Source organism: Varroa jacobsoni, unplaced genomic scaffold, assembly GCF_002532875.2.
Source record: "Varroa jacobsoni isolate VJ856 unplaced genomic scaffold, vjacob_1.0 scaffold_1454, whole genome shotgun sequence".
Lineage (NCBI taxonomy): Eukaryota > Metazoa > Arthropoda > Arachnida > Mesostigmata > Varroidae > Varroa > Varroa jacobsoni.
This window is the reverse complement of record NW_019214356.1, coordinates 69225-89306: the sequence shown is the minus strand read 5'-3', so window position 1 is coordinate 89306 and position 20082 is coordinate 69225. Positions and strand designations below refer to the sequence as shown.

The following is a 20082-nucleotide window of genomic DNA, read 5'->3' as shown; positions in this document are numbered from 1 at the left end:
ACAGTATTAAGGACTCTCGCCCACTAGAATCTACTCGAAATGAATCCTTTCGTGTTTAAGGTGCGAACAAGTCTATCAAGCGTTCCCTGCTTTTATCAACATGTGTTTGAAAATTTCAGACATTCAATTAGGCCATAATTTTTTGTTAAACGTACACAAAACATACTGAATTAGACTAACTTTCTTAATGAGACTGATTGAGAAAACGCTAACATGCACCCGGAAACCGGACGGCGTCAGACATTATCCGACACGACTCTGTCTTTAGGTTGGAAGACGAAGCTAACTTCAAGGGGTTCATTCTTCCTCGCCGGTATCTGACACTGTGGCCTGCAACCGCACCGCTAAATACCTTTGAGACCGCTACTTAGCACAACCGCCGATCGGCATCTTCCGGAAACTAGATTCATTTAGACAATAAGATAAAAGTCTTAATTTAGTGCTGCATAAGGGAGGGTAGCAATAAATGTTATAAACAACAACCAGCCACTGAGAGGGGAAGCATTTCTGATCAGACCATCTTATTGACTTGTCTTTGTAACATAATTACGCTAATCCCGCCGACTGTCAATTATTTTAACTTCCATTTGTATTTATGCCTTTGACAGACAGAGAAGGTGCCAAATCTCAGTTACCCATAACTTATTTGTGAGAGAAAGTCGCCGTCAATGAAAAACATTATATAACAGTATCGATAAACATTACATCTGCTTGTAGCGTAACGGCGCCACCACCTGCCGTAATGCCAGATCAGGACTGCGGTCGATATCGTTACACATTACGAATAGCTAGACCCCTGGCCGTCTATGTGTCGATTGAATTGGCGAATAGGAAGCCATCATCCCCCTGCATTTAGAGACAGAGACGCTTTGGTGACTAGTCGAAGTACAATCGCTTCCACGGTGACTAAAACAACCAATGTGGAACTACTGTAGCAATAGGAAAGTGTTATACACAGTCAAAGTTTCTGGATTCCGGAAGGTGACAGGAAAATATTGTTTTTTTACGGTGATGATCTTGACGGCGGCCCGGTGCGCTTCTATAGCTACTACAGTTGTTGTACTGCCTCAGTCGGTCATTAAAAATATTACCATCACTGCCACTGCTACTCAAGTGAAAGTTTATACGCTTGCGCTGATCTCAAACCAGCGTAGTACTAAGCTCAACAAACAACAAAACATACAGATGATATATGAAGTTACTGAATAATTGCAGTTCGTAAGTTTGTACGCAGCGAACAAACGTAAGGTGGCAATATCGACGATGCTGGCGACATGTTTTCTCAACAACGGCAGTGACGCAAACAAGAAAAAGGGACCGTTCGATTCTTTCTTTTCTGTCGCACAATGGTGAGTAGACCGAGAGGAGGATTAGGACTAGCTAGGCAAGCGGGTTGAAAACCATCTATCCTATCTTTACAGAAGTAGTAGTAGTGATACCGTTGCGGCAGTGAATACAATCTAAGTAACATAACAGGGGCGCGTCAAGGACCTGTTTAGCCTTCCTGATGTGAGGTGGTGATCACATAAAATGCACAACCGCGATGAAAAATCACTTAATGAGTTGTTGGCAGTTATGCGATCGTGATCACGTTATAGGTACATGACAGCCCTAGGCGCACTGACAAAACAAAATATATTGCTATTGATAGTGTTGGCTATGCGTCATGGGCTGCACGGGTCCTCTGACTTGACAGGCCGTGAAATACGGATTGCCACTATGTCATTGAAGTGCTACATACAACTGGCACAAAGTGGTTTCGGTCTAACCTTTTTACACCAGAATATAATGGAGACAAAGGAAATGACCTACTCAAAAATCATTGTACCTTAAAAAAAGCTTTGTTTGACAACGTCGTGGATCGGCGTGGTCTGGGTTAAACTAATCAAATAGCAATCTTTTTTTTGCTGGAAACATCCGTTAAGGGTATGGTTCAAATACGCAAGAAAGAAATATGGGGCTAATTTGAATCAATACTATTACCCGGGTTTTCCTGTGGTGCTTTCAGCTGGAACTTTTCATACGTCTTACTAACAATTCTTTGAGGTGGTTCAGAAACAAATTAATTTGGCGTAAACGGGACATTATTTATTATTGCGGTCAGATACATTTTCCCTGATCATTGCTCCTTTTGTTAGCACTAATAATCTTCACGAATTATCGGTGTACCTTTTTCGTTCGCGTCTAGCTATAGCTACGGCAGATACACACAACAGATCACACATCGCGAATAAACGTATTTGAATTCTGGAATTGACGCTACGTTCGGATGAAACAGTTTCATCCAAACGGCTAATTCACATTGAAGTTCAATGCTAATCGTGACCTTTCGTATTTTGGAATTCGGCAGCGGCCGCGGGGGACCGGCGATAAATACGACCTATCGCCTAGAAAATCAACAATCGCAGCAATAAGCGCTTATGCAGGCGCGGAGCAACAGCTGCAGCGATGGGCCGTTCAATAGGTAGGATCGAAAGGCTCACAGTCAATGGTTGTACGCGCTGGCACCGATGACGACGCTTGCTTTTGACCATTGGAAACAAGTCGGGAGATACACGGAAGAGGCACATGGTGGAATAATGGTGCCATACATTCATTGATGGTGCTAGTTGTGATTACCATACTGGACCATCTGAGGAGAGCTTGAAAATCCTCATCCTAGCCGCTAGCAGTGGACATCATTGAATGACTCACATCATATAGCTTTTATTGCCATGCCACGGCTACGACAACGATTTCCATTAAGGCTAGTACTGTTGCTGCTATAGCGAACAATAACCATGTTCCTGCAACAATGGCATCCTTTTTTGGTGCAGCGCCCTCTTTTAGATTACTTCCACCCTACCGTATCTACTACTGATCCAATATATATTAGGCAGATACTAGCCCCCCTTACGCCGTGAAGTAGCAGCGTTAAGAAATTAATCATATTGGCTTGCCACTCCGATGCTGCATTATCATCGAACAACGTTTTTCGCCGTCCGCGAAAATTAGTTTCGTTCAGGTTCCCTGGTGGAAGTGTCGCCTTTGCCTATTGTTCCTACTGTTAACACCGTTATGTGATAATAGTGCTGAGTTCGCAGGTATCCAGGTAGCTGTCCAGTATCACCGTCGAAGGGTAACTGCATCGTCAATCGATGACTGGGTCCGTGAGCCCTAGCACTAGCACTAGCACTTGGCTACATACGTTTTTGAGTGCCCATTTCTCTGGCTTGACAAGCAAAATGCGCCGGTCGTCTGACCGCCGTCCTGCGAACGTTTCGTTAACGATCGGTTTTAGTAGCTGCCAAGTATGACGACGTCAACGAGGACGACAACAACACGGCCAATGTTTGAAAACGAGGAGATACTAAAATACCAATACGATCGCGTTGTTAGCCGCCGTCGCAATCGTAAGCGGCAAAATACGTCGCGCATATATTCCGAATGTGTCTCTGTCTGTTTACTCGTGTGTGTGTGCAAAGCTACTGACCAATAACATTGTGCCCCAATATTTCGTAATGCGTCGTCTTCCGTTAGAGCTATCTTTGGTTACCTTCAATTTACTACTATGTTTGCCTTTTCCCTTTTCCTTACTACTGATTTCAACGTCATCTCCATTTGCTCTTAACCAACACAGAGGCATTATCGAAAGACAGTGCGATACCGAACGTTGACCGATGTGCGTGGATCACGAGGAACAATATGAATAATAATGATAAGCGGATGATGAAAATCCCAACAAGCCAGTGTTTGTCAGGCCTATTCCGGTGTTTGATGTATATTTTTTTAGGTTATTGTCGTTGCGCGTTTGGACACCTTCCGTCAACAGTTTTGTTTCGCATTAGGTTATCCGTAGAGCGATTTCTGCCCATTTTCGGGAGGCGTCTGCTAATCCAAGCAGCCGTTCATTTTGAGTGAAGACCGCCGATGCATCGGTGTTTCTCGCTTGAGTCTTTAGAAGTCCTGCAGAGCGATATATCCTGCCGCTGCCAACGGTGCTGTTGTCGCTGCTGTCCACGATTCGCAGGTTCTCCTCTCAACTTAGCTTTCCTGCCAACCACCTAATAGTAACAACTGTAATGTGAATAGACCGACGCTAGTGAGACTGATACGACGGCGTTTGCCAATGTTATACGTTCAACGAATGAACGAAGGTAGCGACCATCGCTGCCGCAGCAACGGTGAAAAGAGTAAGCTTTCAAGCAGTCCTGAAACCTTGAACCACAGGGTCTCAAGTTAAGCTATTGAACGACAGCGACTCGTTCGGCCGAAACGAGAAGCATTTGTCGTCCTCCTCCTCGCTCTGACTGTCCATTAACGACCATCATTCGTCAGAACATCATATCGCCGTTGCTCCTCAGATCTCAGCAACTTCAGTAGCTTCAGGCAGCAGCTCGAAGTTGACATATGTTCGCAAACAACATTGACAGCAGTAACAACTGTATACGCAATAGCAGCTAATGCAGCGATAGGAATCAGCTTCGTATCATAGTCGCCGTTGTGCGTCCACAGGCCGCTATCACTGCCACTGCCCCGCTGCCACCCCTGGTCCCATCACCACTCTGCCTCAACTGCGTGTGACATCTGCGGGCGTCGGATGTTCGTTTGCTTGGCTAGACTGTGTCGGTATAAGCGGCCGCGTATTGTTGCTTGGACCTGCGCTGCGTGCACATGTCTCCTGCTGTTTTTTTTTTTGTTTCATTGGAAAACCATTGTCATGAGATGGAGTACTGCTACTAAACGACTCTAGGCTAAGGTACGACAGCTGATTGCGGACGCACGCATGCTTATACGGGCGTATCTGGTGCAACTAGACCCAAAGGTTTGCACGGTAAGAGGTATAAGAATGCAGTTACTCATCAACTTACTGGCACACACATGCAAATAAACACACGCGAAGACACAATTATAATCATACTGTGTAACTCGAAGGATTGGAGAAATTGAAGGACGAGGGGGGATATCTGCTCGCCACTGGAAAGCTACTAGGTATAGTGATGTAACAATAGTCATCACGCTACTTGCTGTCGCTTCTAGGCTTAACTTGTCAGTTTAAAGTGGTGTTCATGATTCGTGAAAGATTCGTAAGAACTTTAGAAGGTGGTGGCGGCGACAACAACGCTGCTGATGGTGTTGCCAACGACGGACTGCAAAGCTATTGCTGCTGGCACCGCAATGTTACAACTATTACAGCCAGTAACCTCCCGAGATAGTAATCGGCGATGGCACTTGAATCAGTAACAAGCGGTGGCTTTTACTGCTGCCGCTGGGGCCAAAAAACCGTCGCACCACAGTTGACAATTGAGCTTACATAGAGAAAGATGCACGGTATAGCTCGCGCGACGGGCGCTTCATAACGAAGATGAAAAGAAAGCGGAAGAAATCCGCAACAACAATACTTGCTAGCAACGTCATCATTGCAAATGATCCGCGTAGTTTTAGTCCTAGCAGTCATCATCATTGTAAAACCTGCATCGGCAACAGTTGTCGTACTGGTACCACGCTTGGCCCACAAGACCTCGGCGGTGGCTGAAAGGAAAATTCCGAAACCGAGCTACCTTCCTTCCGTCTGTCTTCGACCCCATCTGCTATACAGGGTGCACCGAAATTCGAGGTGAACCCTTTCAGCAGACAAAGCATTTTATTCAATGAAAACACAAAGCGTCTATATATCATTTTTCGAACTATAGGTTGAACTTTTTGAAAAAGCAACTCGAAAGCTATTACTTAGACAAACGTGTGATTGTGTGAGTAAAATTGTCTCCATTGAGAGTATGTGGACAGGTGCGGGTAAACGAAAGGCTGCCAGTTCGCCTATTGCCGTTGTCAGGTCAACTGATTTAAAATTAACAAAGAACTATAACTAAGGTATTGTTGGTTGATTGCAACGATTATCCGGCCTAGCATGTGTATGTTTTTTTTTTTATAAGCATAAATAGAGACTCTAAACGTCGTCTAAAAAATCATCCACGTCATCATAAACGTTGCTCTTGACAAGAACCGTTTTTGCTGAAATACAATTAATTGCCCGGAAATATTCCATAGCTTTAAGGAAATGTACATTTTTTTCTCATTGTTGTTAGACGTCTTTTGTAGTTAGTTAGCGGGCACTATCTTGACCATTCAATATGGTATCTAACTTACTACTATATATAACTTATTACTTTTAAAGTACTCAAGTGGCAAAAAAAGGTACGTAATAACGTTCTGCATTTGTCTCACCATTTTCATAGTGCTATTGGCTCTCAGATAGCGTCATAGACGCAGACACTCCTAGGTCATCAGCCATCTTCAGCGATAAGATATTTCTAAGCTTTAGTCCCATTTAAAACCTTAAAAATATTGATTATGTTACCGATTATTACTAACCATTTCTAATTTACTAATTTGAATGTAAATACTTTCCTCAACGTACACGTTTTCATGTTGCTTGTCGGGCCAGTAACGTTCATATAATTTCACAAGTTCTCCTAAAACATATCTGTCGAGCTACCTTAAAAACGAATTTTAGCGTCTGGCTGTGAAAAATAGATAGGAATATGATCTAAAATGGAGAAAGTTCAATTTGATAACGGATCGATGTGTTTAGGACTTCGGAACATCCTGTCATCTAATGAATATATAGACTATAAATGAGTAGATAGTTCAGTGAGACGTTCCATATGCGAGCCGCAACTTTTTCACGCACCAGCCACAATCAACTATAACTTAAAACAAATTGAGCAATTAACTAAACTTCGAAACTGAGAATAAACATTGGCTGAGAATTGATTGACGTCGGTCTACTGTTTGTGGGCTTGTCAACACGAAACGAGTTGCCGTATCAGAGCGACCAGCTTCGTCCAGCGTCAGCCCTACGAATGGTGGCCAGTGACTTAACGACTGGAGGAGTGGCAAAAGCGTTCGTTTCAGAATAGAAATAACAAACCGATTTCACATAGATATCATTATGAATGAGCTAGCCTAGGCGTATCGTTCGCATAGCCGTACGTAACATACGGTATCTGCTACTATTAAGTTACTATTTGCCATTAGAGGTGCCGTAGCAGAATCAAGAACGGTGTGCTATCAGGTCCAAACGCAGCCCTAAAGGAACTCAACGTACCCTTGCACGTAGCGCAAAGCAAAAAGTGCAACGCTTGAAGGAATGCAAAGATCTACTCGTTTGTCTCATTGTCGGTAAGGACTTCGTCAATTATTGGCAGTCACGCAACAGCTTTAGGCTGTATTTCAAAAAAGTTCTGCCAAATTGCGCCATAGTAAAGACTGAGGGCCTTTCGTGCCTCTAGTAAAAACGAATGATATGTGAAGAAGTTGCCCCGGTAATACACATAGCAGATTTTGAGATCATAGAATGCTTCGAACCGTGAAGCCGTCAGTAAGCAGGCGACTATATTCAGTTAAGATAAAATGTCTAGGGAGATCGATGCGGTTGGATCACATCGCGCATTAAATGCATTTATCAGTATATGTAATGGTGGAAGAATCTGCCTAGTAATGGCAGGCGCCATACTGTGTGTACAGGATTTTTTTTTTGGAAGTATTCTCTGATTTCTGTCGTAGAAATAACTTCTAAAGCTGTAGGCAATTGACCTCATTAACATATTTCATCTGCAAAATGTACAAAACAAACAGAGTCCGTAGGGCCCTATGGACCGTAGTCTGTTTGTTGTATCTTGCTGGCATGTATAGTGTCCAAACGTATGTGGCGGTAGGTATCTTCGCTATTTTAGGTATGAGATCATACACACTTACGCTAATTTACGGCAGCAAACCGTTTAGGTCCAATCTGCGTAAAAATCACTGGACCTTCAATGACTGGGGCAGATACAGAGCTGTTCCAACTGCCATTATCACGTAACTACGTCACATAGAGAAATAGTAAGGTAGGCGCTTATTTTCTTTCCATACAAATTACATAAAATATGCTGCTTTTAGCCATTCGTTCTACGATTTCATTTAGCATTAGTACTGCTATAAGAATCTATGTCTATCAAAAGTTGTGCCCTATACAGAAGTACGTCTATTTCACATTATGCAATTGCAGATGCCAAACTCGTCATAATCGTCAATATTGCCAGGTCCGATGTAAAACAACTACAGAAATAGGATTTTCTCTTTGTCCTCTTGGGTCTTCGTGCCGTCCACTATTGTTGGTCGGCCCCGCACGAACTGCGCGACGGCCATGTTGCGTTTGTGATGGTGAAAATTCGTTCACTCTATAGTGAATTCTTTTAGATCTGGCACACCGTCGTCTCAAATCGCTGAATGCCATTAGATTGCGTCAGCTATGTTGGTTCACGATTTTCCTAAATCATGAAGCATTTTTCGGTGATTGCCAATGGTTCTGCAATATACACCCAATTAAGCTGTATTTGGAATAAGAACGAAATCAGCGCAAAGGCACTGACTGTTGAAACGGATCGCTATAGAACAGCTTAAAACTTTATGTGACCATGTGTTCGTCAATAACCCATCTGACAACTTCGAAAACCGACGAAGTAACGGAAGTACGCCTTGCAAATACTGGAAATTCTAGCCATTTTTGACAATGAACTGTAGAAACATTGTAGTTCTTGCGTTAGATCTGGTAGAACGGTGGCGCTGGTGGAGGTCGTATCCCCGCCGTTCGAGCGGATAGGTGAGACAATGCGGGAAATCAGGCTTGATTTGTTTAGACAAAGCCTCTGAAGTGCCGGCGTTTGTTTGAAATTAACGTTGTTTTGGTTCTCTGTAGCTTGAACATAACTGTGTCTTGATAAGTCAGTCATCACAAATAGGCGTATTTTGTGTATATGGTTAGGTTTTGAATAGAGCATCCGCTAACTTTAGAATCGTGCGACAGATCACTAAACGTAATTTTTACTCTGTGTAGAAGAATCTATACTTCTATGCTTTTCATGTTTGTGTGTCTATAGTTGTGCATTTGGAGCGTATTCATTTGGCAAGATAGGTTCAGCTGGGCGTGGCTTTGATATATATATATATATATATATATATATATATATATATTGTTTTCACAAAAAGTAACGGACGGGACAACGATTTAAGCTTAACACACGTAGCCATATGATAGGAACTGGCTAGTAAAACGTGGTTGGCTGAAAGTGTGTATCTAATTTTGTCCACTTCATCTTCGGTTGGGCAATGTCGACGCGGCCAGATTTAACCGTTTCACAGCTATTGGGACCTGACTAATCAAATAATATACATGTATAAATATATAGAAGTTATATTTTCGGATATATATTGCAGGATTTTCCCATTCGCGTCGTTGAACATTATTGTGTTTTTAGCAGAATACCGTTGATAGTAAGGTTTTACGGGTCGAAACAATGACCATTTACTTCAGATGACCTTGTTCCGCCTATGCGCGTCCAAGGATCTGTTGTGGCTTGAATGATTTGTTCCCTGTTGTAAAGCTACTGAGCTGGCCAGAAACCAAGGTTTACTGTTGATCTTGTTTTCTGTAAACGTGGCGCAGCGAGACCGCAGAGAATCGATAGTTATCCAGCAAATAGCTATAGGCTTGCGTAGACAGTGCCATACGCTACGCCGAGAAACAAACAGGTCACTGTGTAAAAAGCTATATTGACAAGTATACGATCTGTATAGAATTCCATAAGATGGGGTTTTTATTTTTATTTGTTTACTCTCTTACAAATTACCACGAGGGAGTCCGCTTTATTCAGGCAACATTTATTGCTATCAAAGTCATCCTGGTAAAGTCGGCGCGTTGACATGACAAATCTTCACGACGGTGGCTTCACGAAGCTATTTCTAGTATTCGACTTGCTTTCTCACCTAACCCGCTCATTGCGCATTGGCCACAGGCGGACAGCACTGCCTTCGTGGCCGAACAGTCCTCAACAAAGATGCCTTGCTGCATTTGGACATTTGAGGGAACGGAATGGAAGGGACGAAGAGGGGGAGAGCACCTGGGAAGAAGGAAAGTTCAGCAAAAAGAGTGCGCAGCTGGAGCTGTCATTGGCGCCTGCTGAGGATTCGAGTTTTGTTAACCTTCAAATATGGGCAACGGAGGCATTGACATCGTCAGTTAGTCAGTCAGTGACAAAACCAGTCGTTTAACCAAGAAGTAGCAACCAATTGCACTATCTGCTTTATATACAATAATGTCACTGATTAAACTGACGTTAATAATAATATAATTAGGCTGATTTTTCCGTCCGGGTTTGAGCTGACCGTGGACCGACAGACGCTATTTTGTAAACGACGCCTAAGTGAGTCGAATTCGTTCTCGGCATCCATTAAATAGGCGTTCGGGCACAGACAAATGACACCGTGAAGTGAGAGTACTTCACTAAGGCTCTATAGAAAGAAAAGGGATTATATAAATGCGACCCAGAAAATTGCTATCATTTTTGTTGCCTAGAACGAAACGTATAGCGTAGCTATATTGTCCTGTCTGCATAAACTAAAAAGGAAACCATCAATTTGTTACAAGCATTGTCATATTTCTAACTTTTTCATTTTTCTGGTTACCTACAACCCTTCATAAAACTAACGCGATGTATTATAGGAACAGTATGGGCATATGAGCGTAAAATGTCACATGACATACATAAATGATCACAATTGAAATAATTATATATATATATATATATAAAGGCAGAGCAGGAAATAGTGCCCCAGACGGGCGATTAGACGTTGTGGCTTAGTGGGTTTTGCTTGCGAAACCCGAAATCATTAGCTTGAATCGTCCTGCTGCACATGTGATTATCACAATAATATATCACTATAAGTACGCATTAAAGTAAAGTTCAACGTTCTGATTGATAACAAGGTGTCTCGAAGTGTACACAGGACGATGACTATAGTTGCTCAGAGCCTATATTTGGTTAAGTTATGGGGAATAATACGCTGTGGCGGCAGAGCCCTATGACGATAATGCTAAGATGATATTTTCCCATTCCATTTGGTCGATTTCAGTGCTATTGCAGACGATGTGCGGCTTGGCGGAGATCTACGATTCGGAACGTATCTTTCGATTTTGGCTGGGCTTCCGTCCCGTAGTGGCGTTTTTTAAGGCCGAGAGCGTCGAGGTCATCCTGAGCAGTAATACGGTTATAGATAAATCGTTCGACTACACGCTGTTACATCCCTGGCTTGGCACAGGTCTACTAACTAGCTGGGGCGGAAAATGGCGCCTTCGTCGAAAAATGCTTACGCCAGCCTTCCATTTTCGCATTCTGGAAGACTTTGTACCGATCTTCAACGAACAGGCCCAGATTTTTGCATCTCTACTACAACCCCATGCAGACAAAAGGACAGTAGACATCGTCCCGTACATTACGATGTGCACGCTCGACATTATCTGTGGTAAGTATAACGCAGAAATTAATTGAGAGCTATACAACTAGATGTAAATACAAACAACTATTCTGTTACTTTATGTGAAGGGAGACTGGAGAGAAAATTGTAAAGTTACATATAAGTAAATTTCCAAATGGATAAAAGGATACATATGGGCGCTTGTGTGTTATTGTACTTGTGCATAATCGAAACTTAACTGTGCGCTCGCAGAAACGATACACATTTCAAATATCTGGCATACAATACCTAATCAGATCCCAACGTTTGCACTATTCTGATCAATTTTCAGAAACGGCAATGGGTGTCAAAGTGGGCGCTCAACAAGATTCGAATTCTCGTTACGTGCGTGCTCTGTATGAAGTGGGCGAAACGTTTATGGCACGCATAATGCGACCATGGTTATGGCCAACCAAGCTGTTCTTTATGTCAGCACGTGGACGACGCTTTCAGGAGAACCTTAGTCATTTGCACAATTTCACAAGAAAGGTACAATGGATTACCATATGCAGTAATGAATATCGATATATATATCAACATCGAGTATTTGAGCTGTTCTCTATCCTATAGCGGCACTATTTTTGCCAAATTTGAAATATTTTTATTTTATCGCCTCTGGTCGTCCGAAGCATAAAAAATGTCACACACGCATATTTTATTCTCGTACTATATACATATATTAGGCTGTTACAAGCGGATCCGGTAGACTCTAAAACTGAATGAATTTTAAACTAGTTGGGCTAAAATAATGTTTTCAATATGGGTTAGAGTACTCTCTTTCGTTTTTTTATTACACATTGGTCTCAGCACTCTGCCAGCTTCTAGACTGCCGCATCTCTATTACTTGCATTCCTTATTTATGGCTTCTTGAATTAAATAGATAGCGGGATAGGTGTGCCCATTAATCACCTTTTTTAGGACAACTGATTGTTTGAATTGCCTGACTTACATCAAAAGAATGACCTGGCTGAAGCCAACGTTGGATACTCCTTTGCTCAGTTCAAAAAGTAATTAAGGCATAGTAATGTGGTCTGACGTTATCATCAGGCCATCAGATTACGTGCTTTCCGTTGCCGTTAAGAATATATAAGCCTCTAAAAGAACTCGCGATAGAGGCTGCATTCATCTTCAACAAGTATCTGACAGTAACAGATACCCATTGCGTGTACTACCATGATCTTACATCGCAGACCTATTCGACACGGCCACCCATTTTTCTAAGGAACGACGTTATTCTCTTACCTGGTTCCACTCCGGCTGGCGGTGATATTGAATCTTGCCTCATCTATGGTGATCCTATGCTCCCATATTGGTTAAGGCTTTGCAAATTGCACATAGAATACACCACGCGTAGTTCCAACAGGTCCAGAGATGATTCGTGGGGAACCCCTTTTTCTAGTCATTTTCCACATGTTCAATATTTGGCTCACAAGTAACGTTGTAACACGTTACTTGTCAAATGCTGGCTTCGGCCAACAGAGATTTTAGACTCAATGCTTTTCTTTCGTGAAGCCTTTCGATTGTCGCAACACGTTCTCGTTGTTCGGGCCTCGATATTTGGTCACTCTTTCGCTTTTCGAAATGTTTGCACCACGATGTATTGTGTTTTCGCTCAAGGCCTTTTTGCCTAATATCTTTACCACCCTAATTAATTTTCATGGCGCTGTGACCTTCGAGGAGTAAAAATTCAACCATTTAGCGTCGATTTTTTGAGGCTAATTTTCTTTCGAATTGGAAAAGACCCAATCGGTTTTCGATCGCCAATTCAGAAAGCTGGAATATTTCCCAGCTTAGTTTCGTCTGTTAACGGCGAGTTTAAAACATACAAATTCAAAATTTGCCGAATTCGCTTGCTACACCCTTCCATATTATAACTATATGAGTCTGAAATGATCCCTAAAATTATAGGATGAATTTACTTTATTTATTTTGTTTATTTATTATTATTATTTTGTGCTCATTCCAGGTAATTCAAGACCGCAAGGCAGAATTGCTTAAAGAAAAGAATGGCGAGCTCGAGATAACCCAAAATCAACCAGATCAACACATGGGGGTAAAACGGCGCAAGGCGTTTCTTGATCTTCTGCTAGGACATCATCTGCAGAACAACGCTTTGTCTCTAGAGGACATTCGAGAGGAGGTGGATACGTTTATGTTTGAGGGGCATGACACAACTGCAATGGGTAAGATAACATGTGACACAGTAAGGGTTCCAGCTTTCTTAATTTGTCTCGAAGACAAAGTATAGTTGTTTAAATTTAGATCAGTCGAAACATAACACTGTAGGCGTACAGAGCTGTACTCAATGAGTAAAGAAAATAGATTGTTTAGTTTCTTGTATTAATCATTGCTTCATTTTCTACCCATACCAACGAGTCATTTGTCGCTCGTTGTTGATGTGGGCTAGTATCCACCAGAAAACAGGTTATTAAAAGGCCAATCACCGCAACGAACGAAACTAATAGGCTTTGGGATTAATAAGCTTTATCTATTATAAACCAATCCTTAGGCATCGCGTGGTCAATGTACCTGATCGGCCTTCATGAGGACGCACAGAAAAAGATCCAAGAGGAGTTAGATTCAATATTCGGGGACGATCGTGAGCGACATATTACCACAGACGACCTCAAACGGATGAAGTATCTTGAATGCGCTATTAAGGTAATGGATTAGATTTCTTATACTGTGATTAGTTCATCAAACGAACAATAGGTTTTACTCAGAGTTCATTGCAAAGTGAATTTTTTTTCTTTTGAGGAAAGGTTTTCGGCTTTTACTATAATCTTACTGTGGGTCAAGAATTTACCGGTCCAGACGTTTCCTTTTCATCGGCACCATAAGATTAAGGCTCTAAAGACCATATTTTCTTAATCTTGTTTCAGGAGGCACAGCGTCTATTCCCTTCAGTGCCATTTATCGGTCGGGAACTTATGGAGGACGTCGTTGTCAGTACGTATAGCACGGGAGTGCGAAATGTGCGGGGCGGGGGGGCAGAAAAAGGTCCATCTATTTTTGCGGACAGTACCTTTAAGCCATGTGCTTACTATGCACCGTTTAGCGATAGTATTTTACCTCATTAGCATAGATTTGAGATCACGGTAGTACGAAAGATTGGTAGCCACGATCTTGGTAGCCAAGATACGTGTAATAAATGATAAGCGTCCGTCCGCAATTCTCTTTCTCAACTAATAACATTTCTATTTTTCAAAGGCGCTCATGTTTCGCGCTCTCGAATCATATATTCATTACCGATTCTAATAACATAATTTAACCATTTCTGGACTTCTATTTGACTATCTCAGCTGTTCGGCATCTCTATTGCATGGCACGCGCTCAGCAAAACCAACTATTTGAAGCTAACTATAAAGACGTTTTACTCGTTATCTTCCCTTTTTTTACAGTGATTGAATGTTTTTTGAAGGTTGACACTACAAGCGATTATGCTTTGATAATGAGATTATTTTTTTCCCTAGAAGAAGTAGCCGGCCGGCACAGTGAGGTCATCACCACTGAATGCAGTACACCTTGCATGCGTTTCTTTAGCACACAAAAGAAAAACCTCAGTAGCTAAACTTCTGTATATATATATATATATGTATATATATACACAGAGAGATACATACATGGAGCCAAAGACCCTTTATTTATACAAATTCATCTTCTCCAATGATGATAAATCGATAATTCGAGCTTCAAACATGTTATCGCTAAACATGACAAGCGTACTTGCTTAAATCCTCCTCCGTATCATTAGCGGTTCTATATTCTATCTATCGTTACAAAATTATCTAAAATATGAAACGTTTCCAAAAATGACTGATTAGAGCAAAGAAGCAAGTGATTACTATGGTACGTTTGCTACGTTACACCTATAAGAATACTCTGGTAGGTAGCGAGACACCATTAGATAAAAACGAGTAATATTAATCGAAACGTATCTCGGATGTATCGCGATACGACCTTGCTTTTCATCTGGCGGTGAGTTGTTTTTACACAGACGAATTTATTGTTGTTTCTTGTACCTATTTCGTGTTCGTCAACGGTTGTGGGGGATCCGTAGTTGGCGTCTTATTGTATTGTATCTGTGGTTTTGCTTCATTATATATTATCATTTGAATTGCTTACGTAATAGCTACTGCTGTCCTTATTGGTAGATTGTGGGATGCTGTCCCGTGTCAAGCGAAAGCAATTCTATTACATTTTGATTAGGCCATACATTCGAGCGACCTCAAACTATATGATTGTTGCATCGTTGCCCGTCAAATATCTCTAAGCTTAATCCCCTCCGTGCCGTCATTTTCCTGCCCAGTGTATCTATCTAACCGTCTCGTGATACGGACCAGGCTTTTCCACTATCAACCAAACACTTGTCGTACATCTTCATGCAGCTGACAGCCATTACGTAATACCTAAATCGTTGGTATTGTGTAAATGAGCTAAGCATTGTGAAGTAGTTTGTGTACACATACATGTGCGGGCGCCTCTGTTTGTCCTGTAGATGCGGGAATACCTGTTGAATGATCTTCGCTTTTCGTTCTTTAGATGGGACTTTAGATAGGGTTAAGGGTTGTTAGGTATCGTCGTGTAGAGGCTGTGTGACGCTTAAATAATGATTCTACCGGACGTTGCAACAGCGCTTTGTAAGTACTCATGGAAACAAGCAGCAACGTTCTCCTCTAAAGAATACTTAGTAGACGCCTGAATACTCACTGTAAACGGTCCACATAATACATACAGGGATAGTATTATGAAGTCGTTTGAATTCTGAAGTTAACATAGATTTGTATGAACATTATAGTGAACTCAGCAGCACATATCGATGCCGAAATGTCCTATCCAGACGTTGTTAATATGTTTGCCTCAAAAGAAATCTAAACATTTTTTACTTTCTTAATAAAATTGGTTGACGAAGGCCGAGCCTAAAGCTTTGTGACAACAATGTTTCGAACAAGCATGCTTCGTCAAGCTTCATCTTGATCTTCACGCAAACTTTAGTTTCAACGCTGAAATTTTAGTTAGCAGCCAACAACAATTGCTTGCTTGGTCTATTCGCCTCGTCATTACTATTGCTATTGTGGGTGCAAAAGGATCCAATATGTCAGCGATTGCATAACGTTACACAACTATTTGTTATAGCTTTTGCATGACACGGTGTATGCGCCTCATTTACGCTGTTTCTTGTTCTCGAAATTGAGATTCGAAGTGTTCGCAAATGTGGTCCTTGCTCGCCTGTAATATAATTATGTCTACTGTTTCTTGTCCTGACTTATGAATTAATATTGGTTGCGGTCAATGTTATATGTTTTTCGTCAGACGTGGCAGCTGCCTTCTGTGTAGAGGCTATTGATTGCATCTATCTAGTCACACTTTCAGTAGCCATTGTACGATCAGTTCAACACGTTTGTCGTAGACAGAGTCGTACGTCTGTTCAATATCTAAGGTTTTCTTAGCCCCGTTCCAGTACTACTAGAATACCTTTATGCCAGTTGCAGGCAGCTGCCACAGAAACTAGTATGCTTCGAAACGATTTACTAATATATGCCTTTTTTTTAGATGGATACACGGTTCCTCGCGGCACGACGTGCTTTGTCTTCACGTACATGCTACATCGAGACAAGCAGATTTTCCCCAATCCGGAAGCGTTTATACCTGAGAGATTCCTGCCTGAGAACTCAATAGGACGCCATCCGTTTTCCTACGTACCTTTCTCGGCAGGGCCAAGAAATTGTATCGGTACGTTATATATTCTAAGATAGCCCAGTTTTTGGGGTAATTGAGTTAATTAATAGATACATTTTATTCCACCGTATCTGCTTGCTAGAGCTTCGTCAGCGAGTCTCCGTAACTTTATGAACCACAGTGAGGACAATCATCGCATTATATCTAGCATTATAACTGTTCGACGCAGACTGTAAGCGTTTTGATAATAGTCAATTTATGTGTTCCCACGTTCTGCCTATCTGCAATCTCATGCCTCAGAGTCTACTTGATTAGTTAGCTGTTCATTAAGGTTTTGCGTTGTTTGTGCCGTCGAATGTTGGATGTTTCAGGGCAAAAGTTTGCCCTTATGGAAGAGAAGGTTGTTTGCGCTACCCTTCTGCGTCGATATCAGATCCAGTCGGTACATCATCGAGACAAAATCCATTTGTTGGCTGAATTGGTCATACGATCGAAGCAAGGCTTGAGAGTTCGCTTCAGGGAAAGACCACCTTCGCACAACGTTGGCCACAACAACAGTCTGAGGTGGTCGTGTCCGGCCGGACCTGCTCGTCAACACTGGCTCAGCGAAAATAGCAGACTGTTCGACGATGACATGCGATTGCACTCCATCTAGCAAAAAAAAATAGCTAATGCTGCCATTCAGCTAATAGCTCCTTAAGCTTAGTCTCATGTAGACGCCTGACTTGTTATACCTGCATTGCGTCTGAGGGATAAGAAAGCGTGTTTCTAAGTAGATATAAATAGAAAAAGAGGAAACAGATTAATTAATGGGGACTTGGTGGGAACTTCGTTGTATGCAAATTAATGCAGGTTGTTCACGCTGCAGGCACAAGCGTCGGCGTTTGTCATGTAGTCAGGTACCTTCCGCCTCGGTAGAAGGACCTTAGTCCTAACGGAGGACGTTGGCGGTACTTCACATAGTGAGATGTGTTGATACTCGTTGTCTTCGATGGCTATCGACAGCCATCTATCTGATGCCAACGATGTTAACCAGTACGGCCTCATTAGGGCCAATCTACCCTGCCCTTGACATTTCTTGTCATGCGGCGGGAACTGTGTCCATGGCGGCTTGCGTCCTCCAAAGGTTGTACAGCTTAACGAATTGGTGATGTCTGCTCTATATGTTATTTAAGAAAACGTACGCGCCCCACAGAGTGATGGAAGGGCATCACTTCCAGTGGAGGCATCCCTTGTAAATAGTCTTATAACCACAGACGATGTCTGCATATTGAAGATGGTCGCAGGCCAAAGGTGTGACAAGTAAAGGGTTTTTGGGTCTCTGCCAACAACACATCGGCCAGTCAATAACAGTACAGTCATTCAAACAGTCACATACACACAGACATGCGGCACAAATGCATGCCTTCTGGTCTCCTGAAGACAGTTCACGACCACCATAACCCACGACTTGAACCGGTCTGCCTGGTATATCGCAAGGTTCTTTGAAGCCGAAGATGTTCTTCGACTTTCATCTCTAAGGGCATAAACAAAACGAAGATCACGCGAGTAACACAAATGATCGATCACACAATTACTAATCATGATGACGATTGTGGTAATGATTACGATGACAAGACATTACTCAAAACGTGGACAATGTCATACTTTCTCCTACATATTGCGATGCAGAATTTCGACGACGGACGAATCTATTTAGAAATGGCGCAGGCGCTAGAATTCCCCTAATTATATTTTAAAGCAAAATATAATTTTGACATTTGCGCAAACAGTAATCATGAAAAAATAGTTCAACTTTCTGGCCACGTCATCTTGTAATATAGAATTTAGACACTAACATAATAAATAAGATTAATAGTAGAATCAGCTCTAGCCGGAATAAGGTCGGCATTACTCCAAACACGTAATGGACGGATCAAAATCCATTGACCGGGAAATCGCAAAATGCAGAAGGACATAACCGTTGATTTTTCCAATGGCCTAGTTGCTACCGTAAGAATAAGCGAAGTTATTAATTATATCTAGGTATACCCCGTTCAAACAATGCTCAGCTAGTCGAAAAGCTCACAGAGTAGCCGACCCGCCATTGTTGTCGCATGGCACATCTAAGATAAACAATGTTCCTAGGTTGGAACGACAATTGTTAATATTAATAATAAAATATTAATCTGAGTTATTATATTCTAATAATAACAACAACAACAACAACAACAACAACAACCAAGAGTGGTATCGATTGAAGAGCTCTAATCAGCAATTGATTAATGGTACCGATAATAGGGCGCCAAACTGGGCAGAGGACAAGGCGAGATCGACCCAATCTTAAATATCTAGATCGTCCAGCACAAAATAAGAGTCGCTTATACGAAAATAATAAAGAAATCGGTGTCATCAATATAAATCGAATTCTTCAACAAAGGTTAGGTACACAAGAAATATGCAAAAGGGGAGATCAATAAACAAATGGAAATGATGTAACGTACGGAACGACTGTTTTCACTCATATCACTATTACTAAAAATTGAGAACATAAAACGATTTGGAACTTTCTATTCTAGAGGCCCCTTAAGCAAACACAGTGAAGTTAATCGAAGTTGAAAAATTTACACTTGACATTACCACTTAATAGTTAATAATAAATATTAATAGTTGAAAAATACTGATATCTGAATCCAGGCTGTCATGCTTTACTACCGTGGTAAGGTATTTTTTCGGTTATAGGTGGCATTCGTCCATTTGCCTAAGGATTTACGAAATTATGTTCTCCGCCTGTTACTTTATATATTCTGCTAGCGGGGCAAAGAGCTGTTAACGAAGACGAGTGCAGGTCACGAGCATCTCTCGTCGGTGGGCATACGTGCGAAAGCAATATATGCACGAGACAGTGGACAAACTGTTACCAAATGAGGAGCGTTACTTTCTAATCCTCTGCTCTATCTGTACCATGCTTTATTTCGATTGTCATATCAGGAAAAGATGAAAAGGTCTTTTCACTACTCACACAGCTGTATGAAAGTGTGCATTCTAGCTTGGGTAAAAAAACAATTATCAATTCAAATAGTATTGGATTTAGTATTATGTGTGGTTGTA

The 20082-nt window shown here is 41.7% G+C and overlaps 1 protein-coding gene across 1 annotated transcript in view; it reads left to right on the top strand.

Annotated features, from left to right (window-relative positions):
• Positions 1 to 19474, top strand: part of LOC111270188 (cytochrome P450 4c3) — a 51478-nt gene extending 32004 nt beyond the window's left edge. The window contains exons 2-8 of the mRNA XM_022850256.2: positions 10933 to 11322; positions 11606 to 11802; positions 13280 to 13496; positions 13823 to 13974; positions 14196 to 14262; positions 16867 to 17046; positions 17364 to 19474. Coding sequence (XP_022705991.1) covers positions 10933 to 11322; positions 11606 to 11802; positions 13280 to 13496; positions 13823 to 13974; positions 14196 to 14262; positions 16867 to 17046; positions 17364 to 17647 — 1487 coding nt within the window. The 3' untranslated portion in view covers positions 17648 to 19474. The remainder of the gene's footprint in view (positions 1 to 10932; positions 11323 to 11605; positions 11803 to 13279; positions 13497 to 13822; positions 13975 to 14195; positions 14263 to 16866; positions 17047 to 17363) is intronic.
• Positions 19475 to 20082: the final 608 nt, after the last annotated feature.